This window comes from Rhinopithecus roxellana, chromosome 5 (assembly GCF_007565055.1).
Source record: "Rhinopithecus roxellana isolate Shanxi Qingling chromosome 5, ASM756505v1, whole genome shotgun sequence".
Classification (NCBI taxonomy): Eukaryota; Metazoa; Chordata; class Mammalia; order Primates; family Cercopithecidae; genus Rhinopithecus; species Rhinopithecus roxellana.
Window position 1 is genome coordinate 14,776,778 of NC_044553.1, and position 25,790 is coordinate 14,802,567.

At 42.0% G+C, this 25,790-nt stretch overlaps 2 protein-coding genes across 2 annotated transcripts; one reads left to right on the forward strand and one right to left on the reverse strand.

The window, feature by feature from the left end:
• On the forward strand, positions 1 to 12,299 carry TOMM20L (translocase of outer mitochondrial membrane 20 like). Its single transcript, XM_010357695.2, has 5 exons — positions 1 to 183; positions 371 to 414; positions 6,914 to 6,995; positions 10,874 to 11,016; positions 12,075 to 12,299. The coding sequence occupies exons 1-5, from the start codon at positions 48 to 50 to the stop codon at positions 12,126 to 12,128; spliced, it is 459 nt and encodes a 152-aa protein (XP_010355997.1). The 5' UTR covers positions 1 to 47; the 3' UTR covers positions 12,129 to 12,299.
• TIMM9 (translocase of inner mitochondrial membrane 9) lies at positions 12,041 to 25,689 on the reverse strand. The gene is made up of 6 exons (XM_010357693.2): positions 25,550 to 25,689; positions 25,213 to 25,399; positions 22,092 to 22,179; positions 15,453 to 15,517; positions 14,390 to 14,485; positions 12,041 to 12,714 (listed from the first exon to the last, which is right to left on the reverse strand). Exons 4-6 carry the CDS (start codon positions 15,489 to 15,491, stop codon positions 12,580 to 12,582), a joined length of 270 nt encoding a protein of 89 aa, XP_010355995.1. The 5' UTR covers positions 15,492 to 15,517; positions 22,092 to 22,179; positions 25,213 to 25,399; positions 25,550 to 25,689; the 3' UTR covers positions 12,041 to 12,579.
• Between the last annotated feature and the right edge of the window lie 101 nt (positions 25,690 to 25,790).

Sequence of the window (25,790 nt, forward strand, 5' to 3'; positions counted from 1 at the left end):
TGGCCGGCCCGCGCCCAACGCTCCGCTGGTGGGACGCCCGCGGCCGGATGCCCTCCGTCCGCTCCCTCCTCGGCCTCTTGGCGGCCGCGGCGGTCTGCGGCGCCTTCGCCTTCCTAGGCTATTGTGTTTACCTCGACCGGAAGCGGCGCGGGGACCCCGCGTTCAAACGCCGCCTGCGGGACAGTGAGTGGGACCGAGGCGGAGGCGCGGCCGGGTCGGGCAGCGCGGGCTGGCTGCCGGCGGGGAGGGCCCCTCTGTGAGAGGCTGGGCCGTGAGTGCCGCAGCTTCTGCCGAGGGGCCCGCGGCGCCCGGGCGGGGAGGACCACTCGGCCCACGCCTCCCAGCCAGCACGTGCTGTGTTGTTTCGCAGAAAGAAGAGCCGAGCCTCAAAAGCCTGAGGAGCGGGGCACGCAGGTGCAATGCTTTCGATCCACGCAGGTAGCTCAGTAGACGCAGGTCCGGGCTCGCTGGGTTTCTTGGCTCCTGGCCGGCTCGGCAGCAAGTAGTTCCCTCAGCCGCCCGCCGCCCGCCGCCCGCCGCCCGCGCCGGGGAAGAGGCCTGCCCTCGGGCCCCAAGCACCGCCCCAAGCACCGCCTCAGGCTCAGTCACTCTCCTCTCACAAAAGGGAAGGAAGGAAGGAGGGAGAAGTTGGAGTTGTAAAAGGGCAGCTGTAAAGCAAAACATTGTACAACAGGCGCTTCTTTTAATTGGAAGAAGGAAGAGGAGGCTTTTGCCCTTTCTGAGCCGCGCAGGACACTTAGAAACCCACACTGGCCACGGTCACATGGCGGTAACTTCTAGATTGTTCTCCCGCAGGGCCTTTCTTGTAGCTCGGAAGCAGAAGCCATTTTCGTGTTTTCTAAGTCTGCGGCAGAATTTGATTAGTCCCTTTTTTGTTGTTTTTAAGAGACGGTCTTGATCTCCTGACCTTGTGATCTGCCCGTCTCGGCCTCCCAAAGTGCCGGGACCATCCTGGCTAACATGGTGAAACCCCGCCTCTACTAAAAAATACAAAAAACTAGCCGGGCGAGGTGGCGGGCGCCTGTAGTCCCAGCTACTCAGGAGGCTGAGGCAGGAGAATGGCGTAAACTCGGGAGGCGGAGCTTGCAGTGAGCTGAGATCCGGCCACTGCACTCCAGCCCGGGCGACAGAGCGAGACTCCGTCTCAAAAAAAAAAAAAAAAAAAAAAGAGATGGTCTGGGCGCGGTGGCGCACGCCTGTAATCCCAGCACTTTGGGTGGCGAGGCGGGCATATCACATGAGGTCAGGAGTGCGAGACCAGCCTGGCCAACATGGTGAAAGCCTGTCTCTACTAAAAATACAAAAATTAACCGGGAGTGGTGGTGTGTGCCTGTATCTCACCTACTCGGGAGACTGAGGCAAGAGATTTGCTTGAGTCCAGGAGGCGGCAGTTGCAGCCTGGGCGACAGAGCAAGACACTGCCTATAAAAAAAGACAGACACAAGGGTGTTCCTGTGTTGCCCAGGCTGATCTTGAACTCCTGGCCACAAGCAATCCGCAGTTGATTCTGGATGTTTCCTTCGCTGAAATTGTTATTCAGAGCACCTACACGTGTCTGTGTGATCTGAGATTCATTTGTGTGGTGGGCTGTGTCCCAAGGGGCAAGTAAACACATATATGTGTGTGTGTATAGAGAGAGAGCACGCACATGCATGTGAACTAGAACATGTGCTCATGTGGGAGAGCAGATGGTACCACTTTTGGCAACATTGAAGCCTACTCAATTTAAAGGGAGAGGAAATAGATTCTGCCTCTCAACAGGGATGGCAAGGTTCTGAAAGCACTTGTGTGACCGGGAATATTGCGGTAGCCATTTTTGAAACGTGCAGTTTTTCCGGAGAAGACTTTGTAGCAGAAGTGACATTGAACTGAGCCTGGAAGGATGATGAATTTGTGGCTTGGTTTCAGGGGAGAGGACACAGGATGGAGGGAACAGCATGTGCATAAAGATGCAAAGTGGGGCATCTGCCAAGCACATTCAGTAAACCAGTTTGGCAAAGGAGTCATACTGAGGAATAGTGGGTGGTAAGGTTGGAGAGCGAAAGTAGGGATTGAATTAAGGACTTAGGCTTGCTTTGAAGGCCAGGTTAAGGAATTGAGATTCAATGGAGGAATTACTGAAGATTTCTAAGCAGGAATTTTTTAAAAAGAAGGAAAGAAAGGCAGAAGGTAACCATCCTTAGATTGATCAGGCAGGAGTGTACTTAATGGACAGGAAGAGAAAACAAGCTATTGCAGCGATTTAGATGAGAGGTAATAAAAATCCTGAACTGTGGTGGTAGTAGTGGTAACTCGGAAGAATACAGTTCATGCCGACTGAGTAAAGGGTAATGGAGAGGCAGAGTCAAAGACACTTCTGGGGTTTCAAAATGGAATCACAGTAGAGAATAACAGCCCATTTGACATAGTTAGCTGGGTAGGGAGTGTCCAAAGAGCTGGACATGGGAGTGGAGATGCCTTCCCTGACTTGACTGGGACAGAGCTTGATACAGCTGCATGTCCCTCTTCATTGTCCATGGTTTCACTTGCACATTTATGTAATTATTTAATTAATGCTTTCTGTTTATTACACTAAACTCTGTGAAGGCAGACTTTGATTTTTACTCTCCATTGTTTCCAGTGCCTAGAACGGAGTCTAGTGCGGTAGGTGCCCAGCAAATGTTTGTTGAATATGGTTATTCATTGTAGGCAGAGGGAAATACCTTGTGCAGAGGCACATAACATGAAATTGTAGTATTCAAGGAGTGTTATGGCCAGAGAGATAGCTGAGGGTCAGTTTAGTGTGTTATTGTGGAGGACTTTGCATGCCAAACTGAAAAGTCAGGACATTTTTCTGTTGTGGTGGATAACTAATGATGGTGACTTTATTTCAGAGAAAAGACACAATTATTTCGGTTTTATTTTTTAAATAAGACAATTCTGGTTCTAGTGTGGAGAAAGGAAGTTGAAGACAGGAAAATCAGTCAATGACAGTTCATATGGGAAATAATGAATGATTTATATTAATATAATCATATTTTAATTACAATATAATTTAATTATATTCGTATTAAGCCATAACTAAGTCATACTGTAATTTATTGATATAAATCAATAATTAATAATAAATTGTTAATATATTATTTCCCATATAGGAAATAAATTATTTCAAGTGAGGAAGCAGCACAAGCAGGATTTTTCAAATGTTCTTTCATGTAATTGTCACAACTCTATTCTATTTTTTTTTTTTTTGACACAGAGTCTCACTCTGTTGCCCAGGCTGGAGTACAGTGGCATGATCACAGCTCACTGCAGCCTCAACCCTTTTGGGTTTAGGTGATTCTCTCATCTCAGTCTCCTAAATAGCTGGGACTACAGGTGCACACCATGTCCAGCTAGTTTTTGTATTTGTACAGTGACAGGTTTCGCAACATTGCCCAAGCTGGTCTTAAACTCCTGAGCTCAGGCAGTCTGCCCGCCTTGGCATCCTGAAGTGTTGGGATTACAGGAGGGAGCCACTGTGCCTGGCCTCTATTTTCATTTTACAGATGAATAAACCAAAGCAGAGAAAGTCGTCTCTTCTCACCACCTTTTCTAGGGTCTTTCTTCCTCTTCTTCCCAGGACTTTCCCAAAGTATGGTCCATTGCTGCATTAGAGTTACCTGGAGCATTTGTTAAAATATGGATTATTTGACCCTGATCCCAGCAATTCTGATCCAGTAGCCTGGGGAATTCTTACTGGCACAGTGACTGTCAGACTTTAGGATCCATAAGAATCACCTGAAGAGCTTGTTTAAAAATGCAAATTCCTGGGCCCTACTCCCAGAGATTGATTCAGTAGGTCTGGGTGGAGCCCAAGAAACTGCAGTTTTAACAGATGCTTTGTGAAACATGGGCCTTGGGTTCTGTACTCTTCCCCCTCTGCCTAGAAGATCCTTACCTTCTCCAAAAGTGATTTCAAATGTGCTACTCTAGACCTGGTGTCCCAAGTTTCATCTGTCTACCAGACTCTGTCATCTGGACATTCTATTGGCACCTCACCTTAGTGTGTCCAGAAGTAAGTTCATCATCTCCCCCGTTACCACTGCACCTACTCCTGTTTCCTTACTATGCTCCTGGTGTCACTAGCCTCCCTGCTATGACCCTGACTCATCTTGTTTAAATATCAGCTTCATCCATCATAAACAATGACCAATTCTTATTTTCAAATGCTCTATTTCATATATATATATATCCCACTTGTCTATTTCTATTGCTTCCCTGCGACTAAAGGCTTTTATTACCTTTTACCCAGGTTATTGAAATAGTTTCCTAACTTGTCGCCCTGCCTCTATTCTTATGCTGTTAGAGTAAATTTCTTCTAAATGGCAGCTCTGAATATGTAATTCCTTGCAGTAGCTCCCTACTCTACAGATTAAAGACCAGCTTTGCTGGGCGCAGTAGCTCACACCTATAATCCCAGCACTTTGCGAGGCTGAGGTGGTCTGATCACCTGAGGTCAGGAGTTCAAGACCAGTCTGGCCAACATGGTGAAACCTCATCTCTACTAAAAATACAAAATTAGTCGGGCATGGTGGCACATGCCTATAGTCCCTGCTACCCGGGAGGCTGAGACAAGGGAATCGCTTGAACCTGGGAGGCGGAGGTTGCAGTAAGCCAAAAGTTGCAGTGAGCCAGGATCATGCCACTGTACTCCAGCCTGGGCAACAGAGTGAAACTCTGTCTCAAAAACAACAAAAACAAAAACAAAAAACAAAACCAGCCTCCGCTTGGTGCTATGCCTTTGATGGGTGCCTATTTCAATTGACTGCCTTGTTTTCCTAGGGATTGGAAATAATATATGAAAAGTTCCTAGTTTATAGCTGGCCTTCAATAATGGTTATATTGTTGCTACATTTACCCTATCATGGCCAGTACAGTGGCTTATGCCAGTAATTCCAGCACTTTGAGAGGCCGAGGCTGGTGGATCACAAGGTCAGGAGTTCGAGACCAGCCTGGCCAACATGGTAAAACCCCGTCTCTACTAAAAATAGAAAAATTAGCTGGGCGTGGTGGTGTGCACCTATAATCCCAACTACTCAGGAGGCTGAGGCAGGAGAATCACTTGGACCTGGGAGGCGGAGGTGGCAGTGAGCCAAGATTGTGCCACTGCACTCCAGCAAACATTTACCCTACCATAATCCAGCTAATTAAGTTCACTTGGTATGTTCCCTGCAATTTTGCGTTGCTTATACTTTCCTCATCAAACTTTCACTGAACCTCTCCACATCTCAAACACTATCTTTTGTGAGAAGCCTTTGACAATTCTCCAACTAGATGTAATGTCTCTGTACTTTGAGCCCCAGAGGACATTGGACTTCTTGTTGTACCTACATGATCCCTTTCCCTTTATTAGACTGTGACTCCTTGGGGATGGGCACAGGGTTCTTGGTCTCCAATTCCTTCCAGCTTTTCCTGGAGTGTCCTGCCCTTGCCAGTCCTCACTAAACATCTATTGAGTAAAACCTCTGATGTTACTGATTATTAGTATATTTGATGATACAAGCTTAAGAGATGACCCCTGGCTGGGCGCCGTGGCTCATGCCTGTAATCCCAGCACTTTGGGAGGTTGAGGCGGGCAAATTACAAGGTCAGGAGATCAAGACCATCCTGGCTAACAAGGTGAAACCCCGTCTCTACTAAAAATACAAAAATTAGCTGGGCGTGGTGGTGGGTGCCTATAGTCCCAGCTACTTGGGAGGCTGAAGGAGGAGAATGGCTTGACCCTGGGAGGTGGAGCTTGCGGTAAGCCGAGATTGCGCCACTGCACTCCACCCTGGGCAAGAGAGTGAGACTCCGTCTCAAAAAAAAAAAGGTGACCCCTTTCCAGGCTCATTGCATTTTAAAAAGAAAATTATTGGGGGAAAACAAAAACAAAAACCTTACAGATTTGAAACACTGGAGCTGAAGTAACTGGCAGTGGAGTTGATATTTTGGGCTAGGGTTTGCACAGTGTACCTTGAAAGACTAGCCCTAGATATAGTACCAATGATGATGCCATCTTGTGGCCATGGTAGCCTTCATGAACCAACTGCAGTAAACCAAAGCATCCTTCTGAACACTCACTCCCCTGCCAACCCCCCACCAGGTCCTTTGTCCCTTTCCTTTTGAGGGTGTGAGTACAGAAGGCTTAGCATAGTTTCTTGTTTCCCCTAATAGAGAATTACTGTTGCATGAACAGGTTTCACTACTAAAAAGACCAAAATGACCTTGTAAGCCAGAGAAATCATTGCAACCAAATCAACAGGCACTGTTAATATCCCTGGCAAGAAAACAATTTTGCAACATACAAAAGTACCTTTGTTATATTAATTACAGTAGGATTTCTGCTATATGTGGGTGGGTAAAATATGGGATGAGAGTTACTTATTATAAGCATCTCAACCTAACAAATATGTCATTTTTTTTAAATCACTTAAAATAATCCCATTTTAGAAAATTGGTATAATATTTAAAGAACAACTACATTTGTCATACCTTTGGATTTAGAGACTAGGTTCAAGATGTCATTTTTTTTTCTTCCTTTTTTTTTGTGACAGAGTTTCGCTCTTGTTGTCCAGGCTAGAGTGCAATGGTGTGATCTCAGCCAATTGCAACCTCCACCTCCCAGGTTCAAGCGATTCTCCTGCCTGTGCCAATACGACTGCTAATTTTGTATTTTTAGTAGAGACAGGGTTTCTCCATGTTGGTCAGGCTGTTCTCGAACTACCGACCTCAGGTGATCCGCCCGCCTCGGCGTCCCAAAGTGCTGGGATTACAGGCGTGAGCCACTGCATCTAGCCCAAGATGTCCTTTATAAATAAAAAATAATTTGATCAGTAACCATATTCCTTACATTCATTACTCATTGTTAAATATTTTATGAATATTTTAGTTGTGGGATCCAGCGAAGAATAAAAAATTGCAAGAACTTTTCTTGCAAGAGGTACGGATGGGAGAACTTTGGTTATCTAGAGGTAAGAATGTAAATGTTCTTTTGTGAGTTACGACAGTTTATTCTTAAGAAATATTTATTAGTATTTGTATGTCAAATAACTAGCTGGATGTGTTAGCCAACTTCCCTCACTAAAGAAAAACTATCCCAGCATGTTCACTTCATCACACTGTATTATTGCATTATGTTAGAGTTTAGTGTTCAAGTTGCAGACTTGGAAGTGGGCAAACAGAGTAGCAAAGCCAAATACAAAAATACCTCATTTATTGTTATATACAATTCTAAGTCAGTGAGTTTTCCAAGTGACTAAATGTTAAGAATAAGAACTTTTTGCCAGGTGTGGTGGCTCATACTGGTAATCCCAACACTTTGGGAGGCCAAGGCAGGAGGATTGCTTGAGGCCAACAGTTTGAGAACAGCCTGGGCAACAAAGCAAGACCCTGTCTCTACAAAAAACTTCAAAAATTAGTTGGGTACCATGGCATGTGCCTGTAGTCCCAGCTACTCAGTAGGCTGAGGTGAGAGGATCACTTGAGCTCAGGAGTTTGAGGTTGCAGTGAGCCATCATCTTGCCACTATACTCCAGCCTGGGAGACAGAGACTCTGTCTCAAGAAAACAAACAAAACAACTTTTAAAAATTCTAACTGCTTTATAAAAATGTTTCTGCTTTCCTTAGAATATTCTTAATACTTATTTAGTTTGTTGATAAATAAATTCCGTATGAATGTCCATTCTTTTACTGTGTTTAATGGAGTGATGCCTGTTGGGGCTATCTTACACTTAATGGTCATATTTTGAGTTATAATTTATTCCTACCTAATTCCAGATGGATTTGAGAAAACTTCATAATATTGTTAGGCAAAATGATGGTAGATAATATTATTATTGTATAAATATTATAATCATAATGTTCTTATTCTGGTGTTAAACCCTGGAAAGGAAAATTTGTCTTGAGGCTTCTTAATTTAAGAAGTAACTGATGTTGCTGGATAAATCAGTATTACAAAACCCATTAGTACAATGTATGTATATTTTTTAAGTGTTGCAAACTCCCTTGCATATCACAGTGCCTATACCTGTTTTTGCCTCTTTCTGTTTTTTTTTTTTTTTAAAGGTTTTGTTTTTCAATCTGTAAGCAGCCTCCTCCAGGATTTATAAAAACAAAGAGGAAGTCAAAATCCTAGACAACTCACAGCAATAGCCAAGATTTTTATTCAGTGTCTTAAAACCATTATAAAGGTTTTGAGAAATGAAAAAGTTGTAGGCATTCAAAATCATTGCACATTAATCACTATAATTTGTATTTTAGTATTTTATTTAGTATTGATCTTTGCTTTCAGATGGAGTAATTTTTAAAATGGACAAAAATACCTGCTAAATATTAATGATTTTTACTTTTAGATGGAGTAATTTTTGAAATGGACTAAAAATACGTGCTAAATATTGATGACAAAATGTACAGTTAGAACTGACTTAAATGATATAAACAGAAGTGACTTTACATAAACCAGTGAAGCTTATGTCTAAAGACCTTTATATGCTATATAGGCCTCTAAGGCCCCCTAGCAATTTTTTTTTTCTTTTGAGATGGAGTTTCACTCTTGTTGCCCAAGCTGGAGTGCAATGGCGCAATCTCAGCCCATTGCAACCTCTGCCTTTCAGGTTCAAGCGATTCTCCTGCCTCAGCCTCCCAAGTAGCTGGGATTACAGGCATGCACCACCACACCCAGCTAATTTTGTATGAGTAGTAGACATAGGGTTTCACCATGTGGGTCAGGCTGGTCTCAAACTCCTGACCTGAAGTGATCTAACTGCCTTGGCCTCCCAAAGTGCTGGGATTACAAGCATGAGCCACCATGCCCAGCCACCCCTAGTAATTTTGTATTCATAATTTTATATTCTTTTTTGTAAACCAGAACCCTCAAATTGTGGGAAAGAAAGTTCTGGATTATAAGTCAAAAGAAAAAAGATAACATATTTTATCACATTTTATTCCTATTCACTTTATGCTTAAGAGCTAAGATGTAATGTTCAATTAGATTTAGAGGTGATCTGAACACATGTTGCAAACTTGGGTTTTTAAATTTTTAACTGCTATTTAATAGCTTTTTTATTTTGGGGGGACAGTGTCTCACTCTGTCACCCAAGCTGGAGTGCAGTGGTGTGATCTTGGCTCAGCCTTCTGAGTTCAAGCAATTCTCATGTCTCAGGCTCCCAAGTAGCTGGGATTATGTAAGTGTGTGCCACCATGCCTGGCTAATTTTTCCATTTTTAGTAGAGACTGGGTTTTGCCATGTTGGCCAGGCCGGTCTCGAACTGGCGTCAAGTGATCCGCCCTCCTCAGCCTCCCAAAGTGTTGGGATTACAGGTGTGAGCCACCGCGCCCAGCCCCCTAATAGCTCTTTACATAAGTTTTATACTTCCATATTTTGCTTACACTGCAGTTCTCGGTCTTGGCTGCTTATTCTTTAATTCTTCATCAAACCCCAAACCAATTAAATCAGAGTCTATGGGGCTGGAACCCAGATGTCAATATTTTTTTAAAAATCTCCCTAGGTTTCTAAAACATTGAAAACAAACCAGTACAGTATTCTATCCAATGTGGCAATTTTTCACCCAGTTTTCTGCAGTCTTCTTAACTTTCTCCACTCCCCTTTGACATCACCCATAATTTTCATCATTTTGCTGTCAGGTAAAATACAGTTCTGTAGCCATCTCAGTGGTGGCTATATCTATATAAGACCATAGGGCCAATAATTTTGATTGAAATTTCTGAGGAGCTGGTATGATTTAATTTATTGGTTGGTTAAATTATTTGACCAAATTGATTGTTTTGTATTGTTAGCACCACCAATCTTGAGAACAGGCACTATTATATCTTACGCTGAAAATGTAAAATTAATGTATTTAAGTCAGGACATATCCCTGTTGTTTTTTAGTTTAAGCTTAATATGAATCTTTGGAAAGCATTTTTTTCTGTCATGCACTCTTCTCTTCATATGACCATGTATTTCAACCGATAAATGGAAAACTAGTTTCAGCTAATAAAAATCTATTATTATACTTACTTGTAGGGCCGTATTTTATTTTCTACCTAGTTATATGAAGTATGTCAAGATTTCAACTCCTGTGATTACCGAATACCTGAAGAGAGGCAGTACTCTAGTCTCAAGGGTCAAAAAATTAGATTATATTCCTAATGCTGAAATTAATCAGCATTGAAACTATACATCATTTCACTGATCTTTGCCTCAGTTTCCTTAAAGTAAAACAAGGGATACTAAAGTCATTCCATGTTCTAACTTAAACAGAAATGCTATGATTTTCACTCTTCACATATTTTCATTCTTTGTTACTTCAAAGCCAGTTATCCTAAAACTCATTTTAAAACTGTGCTTAAAAATCAGAGTTCATAAATCTCTTATTTTTTTCCTCAGGGTATGTAATTCATGTTACACTAAATCTTGTTTCAACTCTTTGATAGTGAAATCTTTTTTTTTTAAGTTCCATTTAGCTGGAACATGTTTAATCTATCCTATTTTATTAATCACACATGTAAAGATAACCTTCAGATATTAATAAAAGCAGACAACTGCTTACAAAAAACCTCAGTATCCTCTTCCCTCCATACCCAAATTATAGAACATGAGCATTTCCAATGCAAAAGTGCACTTCTAAACAGTAAGAGCATACTTGCTGTAATTTGGCTCAAAATTATTAATATTGCAGCTTCACCACTAAGAAACTCATATTTGTACTGTACTCTTCACAAGACTTGTCTAAGTAGTCTTTAGCTTGATATGCTTTTAATTTTTAATGCTTGTTGCTTTCTTGGATTTGTAGAATGTCTGTTTTAAAGAACTTTAAAATTTTGCTCAAAACTTGTCATTCTGTTTCAGGAGAGCATAGAATGGGGGTTCAACACCTCAGCAATGCCCTTTTAGTGTGTGGGCAACCACAGGAACTTCTGAAGGTTTTCAAACACACACTCCCTCCCAAGGTATTTGAGATGCTGTTGCACAAAATTCCCCTTATTTGCCAGGTGAGCACATATTTAATTATCTTTGTGAAATGTACACAGTAAATAGCTATGTTATGCTTGACTATGCAGAAATATCAAAGTATATGTGTGAATTGCCCAGAATCTTAAATAAGTGAAATCTCTGACTTTTTGGCTGCTTTAACATGAAGCAAGCCTATTCTTTCAGGTTCCTTTGATTATAATAAATTGTGTATTTTCTTGAGTATTACCTGTATTTCAACACTTCAGTTTTAAAGCAGAACAATACTTCTAGTTCCATTAACATACAAAACTAAAAATCGCTTTGGTAAATTTAAACATACAGGCTAATTAGCATTCTCTTAAATATAGGTTTAAAATGGTATTGAATGAAATCCATTCATAAGCCAGTTGATTAGTAAGTTTTAGTCCACTTGCATTTTACTACACTACTTGGTATACATATGCATCAACTAGAATTTCCTGCAAATGCTTGGATTCGTTTCGGGATTCATTGGCCATAAGACATTAACTTTGGTTCACTTTTTATCATTGGCAAGCCTTGGAATCTATCATATTTAACTGTCAGCTTCTGAACAAAACACAAACATGAACTCCATTACAGTGTAACAGTCAACTCTTAAACATTCCCAAACTAGGGCAGATGGGATGGTTTCCTGAAGATATATGAAAATGTAGGTAAGATAAGAATATGTGGCTAGGTGCAGTGGCTCATGCCTGTAATCCTAGCACTTTGGGAGGCTGAGGTGGGCGGATCACTGGAGGTCAGGAGTTTGACACCAGCCTGACCAACATGGTGAAACCCCATCTCTACTAAAAACACAAAAATTAGCCAGGCATGGTGGCACACAACTGTAATCCCAGTTACTTGGGAGGCTGAGGCAGGAGAATTGCTTGAACCTGGGAGGTGGAGATTGCAGTGAGCCAAGATCGCACCATTGCACTCCATCCTGGGTGACGAAAGCAAAACTCCATCTCAAAAAAAAAAAAAGGAATAATGCCCACCCTGATACAAGGGAGGCAAGAAAAGGATTGTGCATTGAAATGATTAGCAAGTAACTGTTTTATGTATTCACCAGCAATTTGAGGCAGACATGAATGAACAGGAATGCTTGGAGGATGATCCTGATTGAAAAACATTTCAACGTATCCACAGTCCAGTGAGAATACTATGGTACCATACAGTATAAACAACTGCTCAGTAATATTTCCATTTATTTTACTTTTAGTAATAAAAATTTGTCTATCTCATACATGATTGAACACATAAGTTGCTTTAAAATTAACAGTCACAATTGAAGAAACAATGGTTTATTTTTCTAATCAAGTGACCAAGCTGCTGAATCATAAGGCCTCAACAAATGTTGCATCTTATTATTTCATTGAACAATAAGACCTTCTAGTTTGATTATTCCTGGTAAATAGCAATTTTGTTTCTCCAGTGGTTTCCATTTGCCAAACAGTCATGACAGATGGTTTAACATTGTGGCTACTGCTTTCAGGGGATTCTATCAGATGAGTCCTCATTTCCAATAAAGCAGCTATTGGCAATCTTTCATCAAAAGTTCATCCATCAGGAATTCTCTATCGTGGTTGGCCAAGGAGTCCTGCTTTGGCTGCCAGGGCTTCATTCTGCTGAATATGATATTCCTGAAATCTCATGGATATTCTTTGTGTCATTTTTAAATATTTCTGTAAGCAATGTTCTGAACAGGTGGTCTAGGAACGAAAAGGGAAGATATAAGAGGCAACACAAAAATATGAATTTTTAAAAATGCATGTATTCTAAAAGAACAGTGTGTAGTTTGCTTTTCTTTGAATGTATCTGAGAATTAAATAGTATTAATTGGCAGCAACTGACCATAGCTTTTAATTGATACTTTCATCCACTGACAAGCATTAATATATATTGAATGCCTGCCAGTTTGTAGTCACTAAGAGCAATGGTAAGTCTCTGCTTTCAAGAAGCTTCTGGACTAGATTTTCTGCAAGTGTATTAAGTGAAAGCCCACATTCCTATCCTCTTGTTTTGATTGTTAAAATGTAGACCCAGTAGTAAGTTTGTTCCTTTTTAATGAGAAACAACATTCTTAATTCTCAACCTTTTACTTTTTATTTATTTAATTAATTAATTTATTTTTTGAGATGGAGTCTCGCTGTGTCGTCCAGGCTGGAGTGCAGTGGCGTGATCTCGGCTCACTGCAAGCTCTGCCTCCTGGGTTCAGGCCATTCTCCTGCCTCAGCCTCCCAAGTAGCTGGGACTACAGGTGCCTGCCACCATGCCTGGCTAATTTTTTGTATTTTTAGTAGAGACGGGGTTTCACTGTGTTAGCCAGGATGGTCTCGATCTCCTGACCTCGTGATCTGCCCGCCTCGGCCTCCCAAAGTGCTGGGATTACAGGCATGAGCCACCGTGCCTGGCCTATTTATTTTTTTGAGACAGGTTCTCTCTCTGTTGCCCAGGGTGGAGTGCAGCGGCTCACTGCGGCCTTAACCTCCTGGGCTTAAGTTATCCTCCTACTTTAGTCCCTGGAGTAGCTGAGACTATAGGCACACACCACCATGCCTGGCTAGTATTTCATTTTATTTTTTAGTAGAGATGAGGACTGGTTTTTTTGTTTTTGTTTTTGTTGACAGGGTCTTGCTCCGTCGCCCAGGCTAGAGTGCAGTGGTGCAATCACAGCTCACTGCAGCCTCTGCCTCCCGGGCTCAGGTGACCCTCTCACCTCAGCTCCAGAGTAGCTGGGACCACAGCCATGTGCCAACGTGTCCAGCTAATTTTTTTTTTTTTTTGTAATTTTTGTAAAGACAGCGTTTCACCATGTTGCTGAGGCTGGTTTCGAACTCCTGGGCTCAAGTGATCCACCTGCCTTGGCCTCCCAAAGTGCTGGGAGTTCAAAGTTACAGTGAGCTATGATTATGCCATTTCACTCCAGCCTGGGTGACAGAGCGAGACCCTGTCTTAGAAAAAAAAAGTTAAGACTTCTAATAGGATTAGGTTTTCAATATGAGCCATCAAAGTCAAGCTTTGCTTTTTCCAAAGCCAACTAGAATTCCCAGGGCCATACAGAAAGGCTGTGCCAAGTTTCTCTAGGTAGGCCATCTTGACTGAAAGCTAATTAGTAAGAATCTTTGTTGTGAAACAGTAACTCAGCAGCTGCAGGCATCTTCTCTAAAATGGTCTGACTTGGTACAATGTAACTATCATATTAAATTTGGCACTGTTAAACTCAATGCCATGGTTTAGTGGCTGCTTCAGTTCTTCTAAGCAATGGAACATAAAAGATAGTCTAAATTCCTGTAATAGGTAGGAACAAGTAAAATGCTTAAGGGGCTCCTACTTATAGTGTTTATGACAGGCCTGGAGAATTTCAGTGAGTAACACTTTTCATACCTCTTCAGGTTTTACTTCTCTTGTTGTGAAGTCTTTAACACAGTCCAAAAAGCAGGTCTCTGTAAGTTTATTGTAGGTCCCGAGAAATTCCTTAAACTACAAACAAACCAGAATGTTCTTTAGTATTTGGTTTTTAAAACAAAGATGCTTTGAAACTTCAATTACTAGTATTTTATATTTAGACAAAATATACCATAACACTTGAAATCATAGTTATTATGCTACTTAAATGGGTACAATATGATCTACAGAACAGTTTTATTTTCTAGTTGAATATTTAATTTTTTCTTGATTATCAGTCAAATGAAAGATACATATGCTTGGCTGGGCGTGGTGGCTCATGCCTGTAATCCCAGCACTTTGGGAGGCTGAGGTGGGCGGATTACCTGAGGTCAGGAGTTTGAGACCAGCCCAGCCAACATGGTGAAACCCCGTCTCTAATAAAAATACAAAAATTAGCTGGGCGTGGTGGCACATGTCTGTAATCCCAGCTACTCGGGAGGCTGAGGCAGGAGAATTGCTTGGGCTCAGGAGATGGAGGTTGCAGTGAGCCAAGATTGTGCCACTGCACTACAGCCTGGCCGACAGAGCAAGACTGTCTCAAAAAAAAAGAAAAGAAAAAAATACAGACACTTTATAACATTTAATATCCATTTTGGAAATGAAATAAAACAATTGTTTTGTGAAACCACTGACTGACTTTTTTTTTTTTTTTTGGAGATGGAGTCTTGCTCTGTTGCCCAGGCTGGAGTGCAATGGTGCAATCTCGGCTCACTGCAGCCTCTGCCTCCTGGGTCGAGCAATTCCCGTGCCTCAGCCTCCCAAGTATGCTGCGACTAGAGGTGTGCGCCAGCACGCCCAGCTAATTTTTGTATTTTTAGGAGACGGAAGTTTCACCACGTTGGCCAGGCTGGTCTTGCCTGACTTCAAGTGATCCATCCATCGGGGCCTCCCAACGTGCTGGGATTACAGATGTGAGCCACTGCACCCAACCTGACACAGTGGCATTAATAGCATCTTACATTTTTTGCGAAATATTTTCCCCTTATTAAGAATACCTTACCTGTTTTATCTGATCAGATTCTGGTATTTGTGCAGCCATATTCTTCTGGTACCTTTATTAGTCACCTAATTTAAAAATTCAAAAAAAAGTTTGTCAATCTATAAACAGATGTTTTTAGTCTAACTGAAGTTAGGGAATCACTGCTCATATTTTATAAATCTGTGTATGTAACTATGCCATCCCCAATTTCTCAGATCATTAATGACCATAGAACCTTACAGCTGAGAATTAGATTTCTTTTTTTTTTCTGAGATGGAGTCTCACTCTGTCACCAGGCTGGAGCACAGTGGTGTGATCTCAGCTCACTGCAACTTCCACCTCCGGGTTCAAGCAGTTCTCCTGCCTCAGCCTCCCGAGTAGCTGGGACTACAGGTGCACACCACCACACCCAGCTAATTTTTGTATTTTTAGTAGAGATGGGGTTTCACCCATGTTGGCCAGGACGGTCTCGATCTCTTAACCTCGTGATCCGCCCACCTCGGCTTCCCAAAGTGCTGAGATTACAGGCGTGAGCCACTGTGCCCGGCCAGAGAATTATATTTTCTAATGCTAGTTTGGGACTCAAAGGCCCTGTCTATCGAAATTTCCAGTTTTAAGATAGTTTGCTCTGCTACCTTGCTAAGCTACTTGTTTAAAGCCCCATTCCTAGGAGGATTATAAAGGAAACCAAGATGGTGAGGTTTGGGCTTAAAAAAACAATAAAAAAAGCTGGGAGTGGTGGCTCACGCCTGTAATCCCAGCACTTTGGGAGGCCGAGGCAGGTGGATCACTTGAAGTCAGAAGTTCAAAACCAGCCTGGCCAACACAGTGAAACCCTATCTCTACTAAAAATACAAAAATTGGCCGGACGTGATGGCATATGCCTGTGGTCCCAGCTACTCAGGAAGCTGAGGCAGGAGAATCACTTGAACTCAGGATGTAGAGGTTACAGTGAGCCAAGATCACGCCACTGCAATAGAGGCTGGGCAACAAAGTAAGACTCCATCTCAAATAATAATAGTAATAATAATAATAATAATAATAATAAAGGAAATCGAGATTTTTGCTGTTTTCATAAAATTACTTAACTATTTCACTAGTCACCAATTTGCTTATTTTAAATTTTTTACTATTACACTTAATCGAATATATCAAAAATATCAAAAATTTTCACATTTCAACATGCAATCAACATAAAAAGTATTAATAAGACATTTTACATTCCTTTTCTTGTAGTAAGTCTTTGATTTTGGTGAGCATTTTACACTTATACCACATCTCATTTGAATGCTAAATTTTCATCACAAATACTTGGCCTATATTTAGGTTTAATAAAATCTATAGTTGAAAAAGTGGATTCACATATCTGAGCCACTCCAAATACACTTAAAATTAGTTGCTAATTTAACTCTGACCCTTACTACTAATGATTCTTTTACAATATAAATACAAATGTTCTATTAATAGTTAACAAACACCAGTTAACAAACACCATTTGCTTAGAAATAGACAACCCTCATGAAAGATATTCAGAGTTTTAAAAGAAAGTTACAGGAATTATACATTCTACTACACATTCTATAGTTCAGAAAGGGCAATCACAGAGACTAATCAGAAACTTCTATTTATAATCTAACCTGGCGGCAACAGGGTAGAAAAGACAAGTAAGTAAAAAAGCCTTTCTGAATTATTGAGATTTTCACATATCCTAAATGTAGGACTTAGGTTCAGTTAATCTAGATGTAAGAATGTGTATCACATTATTTATTTACTATATCCTGGCTAGTTCTAAAAAGGTTGAGCATTTCATATAAAAGATTTGTACAGGCTGGACATGGTGGCTCACGCCTATAATCCCAGCACTTTGGGAGGCTGAGGCAGACAGATCAAGAGGTCAGGAGATTGAGATCATCCTGGCTAACACAGTGAAACCCCATCTTTACTAAAAATAAAAAAATTAGCTGGGAGTGGTGGTGGGCGCCTGTAGTCCCAGCTACTCGGGAGGCTGAGGCAGGAGAATGGCATCATGAACCCGGGAGGTGGAGCTTGCAGTGAGCTGAGACCGCACCACTGCACTCCAGCCTGGGCGACAGAGCCAGACTCCGTCTTAAAAAAAAAAAAAAAAAAAAAAGATTTGTATAAAATAAAGCTGTTTAAAATAGAAATTAAACAGCATGTAAAAGGAAAACATGAATTATGTACACTGTAGACTAACATAAATGCTACACATTTTATTTAGTTCAGAGTTTTCTGATAACCAAGACAAAAATGATAAACTGGATGTGCAAATCTTTATTAGCTTATCAATTACTAAAGTCTGTGAAACACATAAAATTTTTATGAAGCTTTGTTGAAACTAATTTTTATGAAGCTTTGTTGAAACTAGTAGTAAATTCAAGTTTAGGACAAAGCATATGCCACCATCATGAAAAAAATTAACATTCAGCTTTTGATTAACACATACAATCAACAGTAATTCCGTTCCACCAGTCTCAATCATACCTATACTTTCCTCCTTTTTGCATTTATTCTTCCCTCCTCTTTTTCCCTTATCCTATAAAATCACAATAACTAGGCTCACGCTTGTAATCCCAGCACTTTGGGAGGCTGGGGCAGGTGGATCACCTGAGGTCAAGAGTTTGAGACAACACTGGACAGCCTAGTGCAACCCTGTCTCTACTAAAAATACAAAAATTAGCCGGGCGTGGTAGCTCATGCCTGTAATCCCAGCTACTCAGGAGGCTGAGGCAGGAGAACTGCTTGAACCCTTGGGTGGAGGTTGCAGTGAGCCAAGATTGCAGCACTGCACTCCAGCCTGCGCCACATAGTGAGACTCTGTCTCAAAAAAAAAAAAAAAAAAAAAAAAAAAAATCACGATAACTACTGACATTTTAAAAAATGTGATTTCCTTCATATGCACGGAAAAGCCTCCCCATTCCCCAGTGAGTGTCAGTGGAAACCACACAGGGAGCCTGGTTTCCGCCCCAATTGGCAGTAATGAGGTGCCCATCTCCCATCTACTCTGGAGTGGTATCAAAGGAGGCCTACTTGACATTCAGGACTTGCATTACTGCCTCATGACAATTAGGCCACATACCCTACTAATGTCAGTGGAGGCCACACGGGGAGAGTAATGAAGCACTGTAGTCCTTCCCAGTAAGGAAGTTACCAATGGAAGCCTGGTGAGACAGAATGCCCACTCTACCCAGCAGTAACAAGAAACTCCCTGCCCCTCCCCTCAAGTGTCAGAGTGAGGAACATGAATTTCTACTTCCGTCTGGCAGTAATGAAGTGGTACCTCCCACCACTTCCCCTCATGGAGCATTGTCGAAAGGAGCCAGATAAAAGGATTAAATAAAATCTAGAGCCTCATAACATGATATGCAAGATGTCCAGGATGCAATATATTAAAAAATCACTCATCACAGCAGGAACTAGGAAGATCTCAAACTGAATTAAAAAAAGACAATCAGCAGATGCTCAACATTGAGGAACATGTTAGGATTATCTGACAAAGATTTTTAAACAGAACCTTGTAAATACTTCAGTGAGCAATTATGAACACGCTTGAAACAAATGAAAAAATAGAAGGTCTCAGCAAAGAAATAGAAATATCAAGACCCAAATGGAAAGTTTAAGAAGTGAAAAATAGCCGGGTGCGGTGGCTCAAGCCTGTAATCCTAGCACTTTGGGAGGCCGAGACGGGCGGATCGCGAGGTCAGGAGATCGAGACCATCCTGGCTAACACGGTGAAACCCTGTCTCTACTAAAAACTACAAAAAACTAGCCGGGCGAGGTGGTGGCGCCTGTAGTCCCAGCTACCTGGGAGGCTGAGGCAGGAGAATGGCGTGAACCCGGGAGGCGGAGCTTGCAGTGAGCTGCGATCCGGCCACTGCACTCCAGCCTGGGTGACAGAGCGAGACTCCGTCTCAAAAAAAAAAAAAAAAAAAAAAAGAAGTGAAAAATACAATAACCAAAATAAACTAAATGAATAAAATCAATAGGAGAACGGAGGGGACAGAGGAATCAGAGAATTGGAAGCCAGAAAATAGAATTCTTCAATCCCGCTGGGTGCTGTGGCTCACGCCTGTAATCCCAGCACTTTGGGAGGCTGAGGTGGGTGGATAATCTGAGGTCAGGAGTTCAAGACCAGCCTGGCCAACACGGTGAAACCCCGTCTCTACTAAAAATACAAAAAAATTAGCTGGGCGTGGTGGCGTGTGCCTGTAATCCCAGCTACTCAGGAGGCTAAAGCAGAATTGCTTGAACCCAGGAGGGGTTATTTGTAATATTCCTGTATCCTTTTGATGTCTGTAAAACCTGTAATAATGTACACCATTTCATTCCTGATAGTGTAATTTGTAACTTCTCTCTTGTTAGTAAGTTTGTCAGTTTTATTAATCTTTTCAAAGAACCAGCTCTTTTTTTCTCTTTTCATTTAAATTGATTTTTGCTCTTTATTTCCTTCATCGGGTTCATTTTGCTCTTCTTTTTTAGGTGCTTGAGGTAGGAGGAGCTTGGATTACTGATTTAAGACCCTTCCTTCTTCCTTTCCCTTCCCTTTCCCTTTTCCTTCCCTTCCCTTTCTCTTCCCTTCCCTTTCCTTTCCCCTTCCCTTCCCTTTCCCTTTCTATAGTTCACATCAAAAAAGAACACAGATCTGATTTCCTTCACAGATTTGATTTCCTTCCTATAATGCCAAAATTTGTTGTTCTTTTTTTTAAAAAATTCCATCCTTGTATTTCTTTGGGTTATCAACCAGAGGTCAGAGAAACAAAGTATGAAATTTTATTTTATTTTTTTGAGACGGAGTTTTCACTCGTTGCCCAGGCTGGAGTGCAATGGCACAATCTCAGCTCACCGCAACCTCCACCTCCCAGGTTCAAGCGATTCTCCTGCCTCAGCCTCCCAAGCAGTTGGGATCACAGGCATGCGCCACCACACCTGGCTAATTTTGTACTTTTAGTAGACACGGGTTTCTCCACGTTGATAACGCTGGTGTCGAACTCCTGACCTCAGGTGATCCTCCTGCCTTGGCTTCCCAAAGTGTTGCGATTACAGGCATGAGCCACCATGCCTGCCTGAAAGTGTGAAATCTTTAAATGTTCTCTAAGTTTCAGACTGGAACGCTGTGTTGCCTCTACACATATCTTGTCCTTATTATACACCTCATGGTGACAAATGATGGTTGTTACTAAAAAATCTGAAAAGACATGTATGAGGAATGTCCAAGTGCTTTTGGTATGGATCTTCTTTATTCATTAGATAATGTATTAATGTATATTACTTAAACAGTGTATATTTCCGCTTTTCAGTGAAATAAAGTTTATCATACTATAAAAGTAATATATTTATTGAGAATTTGAAAAACAAAAGATAAATAGTTCTACCGTTCACAGACCACTATGTTAACATTATGATTTATTTTCTTTAGAATCACTCAATTATGTATTTTATTTATTTATTTTTGAGATTTATTTATTTATTTATTTATTTTTCAGACAGAGTCTCACTCTGTGACTCAGGCTGGAGTGCAGTGGCGCAATCTCAGCTCACCACATCTTCTGCCTCCTGAGTAGCTAGGATTACAGGCATGCACTACCACACCTGGCTAATTTTTGTTTAGTAGAGACAGGGTTTCACCATGTTGGCCAGGTTGGTCTTGAACTCCCGACCTTAGGTAATCCACCCACCTCAGCCTCCCAAAGTGCTGGGATTATAGGCATGAGCCACCGTGCCCAGACCAATTTCATTTTTGTTGTTTTTGTTGTTTTTGTTTTTTCCAGACCTACAGTTGAACTCAAGAGCTAACAATCAGCAGTTTTCTTATGTCTGCTTAAATCTCTAAAGCTATCCTCTGTAGTCACCAGTATCTATCAAGATTACGGTATAGGCCAGGCACAGTGGCTCACACCTGTAATCCCAGCCCATTGGGAGGCTGAAGTAGGTGGATCATTTGAGGTCAGGAGTTCGAGACCAGCCTGGTCAACATGGTGAAACACCCGTCTCTACTAAAAATACAAGTTAGCCGGGCATGGTGGTGGGCACCTGTAGTCCCAGCTACTCAGGAGTCTGAGGCAGAATTGCTTGAACCTGGGAGGCAGAGGCTGCAGTGAGCCGAGATTGTGCCATTGCACTCCAGCCTGGGTGACAGAGTGAGACTCTGTCTCAAAAAAGAAAGAAAAAAAAGATTATGGTATACATAATTGTAGGCAACTGGTTCAGAGAAAATACTGGAGATGACTGAGTAAATAAATGATTTTCAGAGTTACTTGCTACTTTGAGGTCTTCTAAATCTTTCACTATTCACTTTGCAGTTATTTAATAGTAAGCTTAGACTGACAAATTCCACCAGCCACATAAACCACCTGATGGTAAGAACAGATAGCAGTAATGTGGTTTTCCTTTTATTTGATCCTAGTTTCCAGATATTACAGCAAATGTTTGTTGTTATAGCGGCAAAGACCCATCAGGGGTTACCTTCTGATTATATCCCTGAAACTTGGAGAAGGAGAGAAGAAATAAGCGAATTCAAGAATCACTGGCTTAGATCTCAGGAATGACTACAATGATGCTGTTATTCTTGTGGCAAACAAAATATATCATAGAACCAGGGAACTTAAGAATAATGGGAGATCGTTTCAGTCATCAAGCTCAAACCTTTTCTGATGCATGAGTTTCCTTTCTGTTCTGGAAAAGTAGTTGTCCAACCTTTGCTTGAATGTCTCCAGTAAGGCCTGATTCTTACCTGAAAAATGAGGTAATATGATTACTAAGTCCCCTTCAAGTTCTAATAGTCTTTTCAATGAAATGTAAACTTCTATTGGCTAATCTTTTTTTTTTTTTTAAAGTTTCTTCCTTTTTAGTAAGTGAAATTAGTTTCCTCTAGTCTGAGGTTACAATTCTTTGTCATATGTATTACTATTAAAAAAAATACTTAATGTCATGCTATCCTTATTTGTCCAGGCATAAGTATACATTACACTTCCCATATGATTTTCCTACTAATTCTGGGAGGGATGGTTCAGAAATCTTAAGAAACTTACATGAGGTCACTTACACAGATAGTAACTGAGCAGCTGCAGCCTAACTAAAGTGTTTGGACTTCAAAATCCAGTAATTTCCCCATTGCACCTATAAAATGACCTATTTAAGACCTATAAAATGTCTTATAAGCTATTATGGCATATATCATCTATCTAAATATATTTTCCAAATAGCCAAATATATGTTATAAGCTAAGTGACTGACCAGGTGCAGTGGCTCAATCCCAGCATTTTGGGAGGCTGAGTTGGGTGGATAGCTTGAGCCCATAAGTTCTACACCAGCCTGGGCAACATGGCAAAACCCCATCTCTACAACAAATACAAAAATGAGCCAGCATGGTGGTGTGCGCCTGTAGTCCCAGCTACTCAGGAGGCTGAGGCAGGAGGATCACTTGAGCCCAGGAGCTCGAGGCTGCCGTGAACCATGATCAAGCCACTGCTCTCTTGCCTGGGTGACATATCAAGAGACCCTGTCTCAAAGAAAAAAAGTATAAGCTAAGTCATAAAACCTAGCATCACAAACTGGGTGCCAACATTAGGTGTTTCCTGGTGAGATGCAGTAAGATAGCATCACCTATGTGGTATTCTGGCCAAAAGTTTGATACGCTCTAATCATGAGGGAATAATTAGGAAAATCTACAACATGAAACAATTTGTAAGACAACCTGACTGGTCTTTTGAAAAGTATCACTCATAAAAGGGGTTGAGAGGGCTGATTTCGAGTAAGAAAATAAGGCCAGGCACGATGGTTCATGCATGTAATCCCACCACTTTGAGAGGCCGAGGTGGGCAGATCACATGCGGTCAGGAGTTCCAGACCAGCCTGGCCAACATGGTGAAACCCCATCTGAATAAAAACACAAAAATTAGCTGGGCGGAGTGGTGGGTGCCTGTAATCCCAGCTATTTGGGAGGCTGAGGCAGAAGAATCGCTTGAACCCAGGAGGCAGAGGTTGCAGTGAGCTGAGATTGTGCCACCACACTCCAGCCTTTGCGACAAAGATCCATCTCAAAAACAAAACAAAACAAACCAAAAAACACACAAAGGAAAGAAAAAAGAAAATAAGCCTGGGCAATAAGGCAAGACCTAGTCTCTACCAAAAAGTAAAAAATTAGCCAGTGTGGTAGCAAGTGCTTGTAGTCCTAGGTACTCAGGAGGCTGAGACAAGAGGATTGCCTGAGCTCAGGAGTTCAAGGCTGCAGTGAGCTGTGATCATGACAGACCAAGACCCTGTCTCTGGGCCGGGGGATGGGGGGTGGGGGTGGTGGGGAGGAGGGGAAGAGGAACTAAAGAGTCATGCCAAAGAGCTGTAAGATCCAAATTAAGTTGTCATCTTAATAATTCAGAGTGCCTACACTCAGATCTTAGGTCACTGTTTCTTTCAAATAAGTATCACCTAGAAAGTAAGAGTTAAACTATCTCCACGGTCTCTGGCAGCTGTGACATTGTAGTTCTTTCAGTACACTCATAATATGCAATAAATTGTGAACAAACAGGTACCAGCTATGAGCCCAATTAAGAAGGGAAAATGTAACTAAAATAAAAAGTAATGGCTGGGCGCGGTGGCTCACGCCTGTAATACCAGCACTTCGGGAGGCCGAGGCTGGTGGATCACCAATCAGGAGTTCGAGACCAGCCTGGCCACCATGGTGAAACCCTGTCTCTAATAAAAATACAAAAAAAATTAGCTGGGCATGGTGGTGGGCGCCTGTAATCCCAGCTACTCAGGAGGCCTGAGGCAGAACAATCTCTTGAACCTGAGAGGCGGAGGTTGCAGTGAGCCAAGATGGTGCCACTGCAATCCAGCCTGTGCAACAGAGCAAGACTCAGCAAGGTACAGAAAATAATTAAAAGGTTCTTTAACGCTGAGCCCTTAAAGTCTTTTTTTTTTTTTTTTTTTTTTTTTTGAGACAGTCTTGCTCTGTCACTCAGGCTGGAGCGCAATGGCGCGATCTCAGCTCACTGCAACCTCCACCTGCCAGGGTCAAGCAATTCTCCTGCCTCAGCCTCCTGAGTAGCTGGGACTACAGGCGCGCGCCACCATGCCCAGTTAATTTTTTGTATTTTCATTAGAAACGGAGTTTCACCATGCTAGCCAGGCTGGTCTCGAACCCCTGACCTCAGGTGATCCCCCCGCCTTGGCCTCCCAAAGTACTGGGATTACAGGCGTGAGCTACCGTGCTCGGACTTTAAAGTCCATTTTAAGCCTAGACTTCTATGAAACTAGACCGCCGAGATGTAACAGAAATAAAATTCGTTATTTAGCTTTTAGATCGGATTACATTTTTTGCTTTGATTATTCTAAAGCCTCTAGTAAGGCATAAAGGGAAAACTCTAAGTAGCGCATGCTGGGAAATGAACAGATCAGGTAAGGGCTGTTAGACCTGGTATGTCTAGAGACGATTTTCATTTAAAGGAGGATCATCCACCGGGCAGCTCAAGGTCACAGCGTAAATATCTTATAGTCTAATTCAGTGTCCCAAAACAAGATCCCCGACTCCCCAGATCCAGGTTGGGGGTGGCTCAGGGCCTAAAGTTCCTACCCTCGCCCAGGTGACACCATCCCCAGGAAGGTCTGCACCGGACCTGGCGAAGCGCTGTCCCGCTTCGCACCCCCCACTGCCCCAAGTACATGCGCCGGCCTCCTCGGGAGACCCCGCCAATTTTCTGGAGCGTAGCCTGCCACCCCCCGCCCGGGAACCCCAGATTCTCACAGCAGAGAACAGACACCATACTTAAGCACGGGCTCTCTCATCCGACATCAGTGCAAGGCTGGGGGACGTTGGGGGACGGCTGAACCTCGGGAGGGCGGGTCAGGGTCAGGACAGGAGCCGCGGCCGCCAGATGGGAAACAACACGTGGGAGCAGTGATGTCAAGTGACACTTAAGCCCTTAGACGCCGATTCGTTATAACGAGGAAATCTAGAAGAAAAATCACGTACCATCAGGGAATTCTAAAATCTCCTAAGGATTGATCTCTGTGATTGTCTGCTTAGACAATGCTTTCTATTCCCCGACTTCCTCTCCAATAACGACCCGAATCTGTCGAAACTCTTTGGAAGCCTAATTTACCTAATCCCACGTCCCTAACGGTCTTCGGAAGCGAAGCAGTGTAAACGGCACCTGAAAAACACAAGTAGTATTACAAGTCGGGAGCTCTTCAAGTTTCAGATGAGACTGTAGCGCGGTCTTGTGCGGCAATATACTACCTTTAAATGAATGAATGAATGAATGAATGAATAATAAATAAATAAATAAATAAATAAATAAATAAATAAATAAATAAGCCTCCGTTATGTCCGGAGTTTGTTTC

What these genes read in the sequence shown, in the direction of transcription:
- TOMM20L (XM_010357695.2), top strand. Translation starts at nt 48, where the DNA reads ATGCCCTCCGTCCGCTCCCTCCTCGGCCTCTTGGCGGCCGCGGCGGTC. An exon ending in CTGAGGAGCGGGGCACGCAG is followed by an intron (nt 415 to 6,913) that starts GTGCAATGCTTT and finishes TGAATATTTTAG; the next exon opens with TTGTGGGATCCAGCGAAGAA. An exon ending in AAATTCCCCTTATTTGCCAG is followed by an intron (nt 11,017 to 12,074) that starts GTGAGCACATAT and finishes TGTATTCACCAG; the next exon opens with CAATTTGAGGCAGACATGAA.
- TIMM9 (XM_010357693.2), bottom strand. Translation starts at nt 15,491, where the DNA reads ATGGCTGCACAAATACCAGAATCTGATCAGATAAAACAG. An exon ending in AATCTGATCAGATAAAACAG is followed by an intron (nt 14,486 to 15,452) that starts GTAAGGTATTCT and finishes GTTTGTTTGTAG; the next exon opens with TTTAAGGAATTTCTCGGGAC. An exon ending in GAGAAGTAAAACCTGAAGAG is followed by an intron (nt 12,715 to 14,389) that starts GTATGAAAAGTG and finishes TTTCGTTCCTAG; the next exon opens with ACCACCTGTTCAGAACATTG.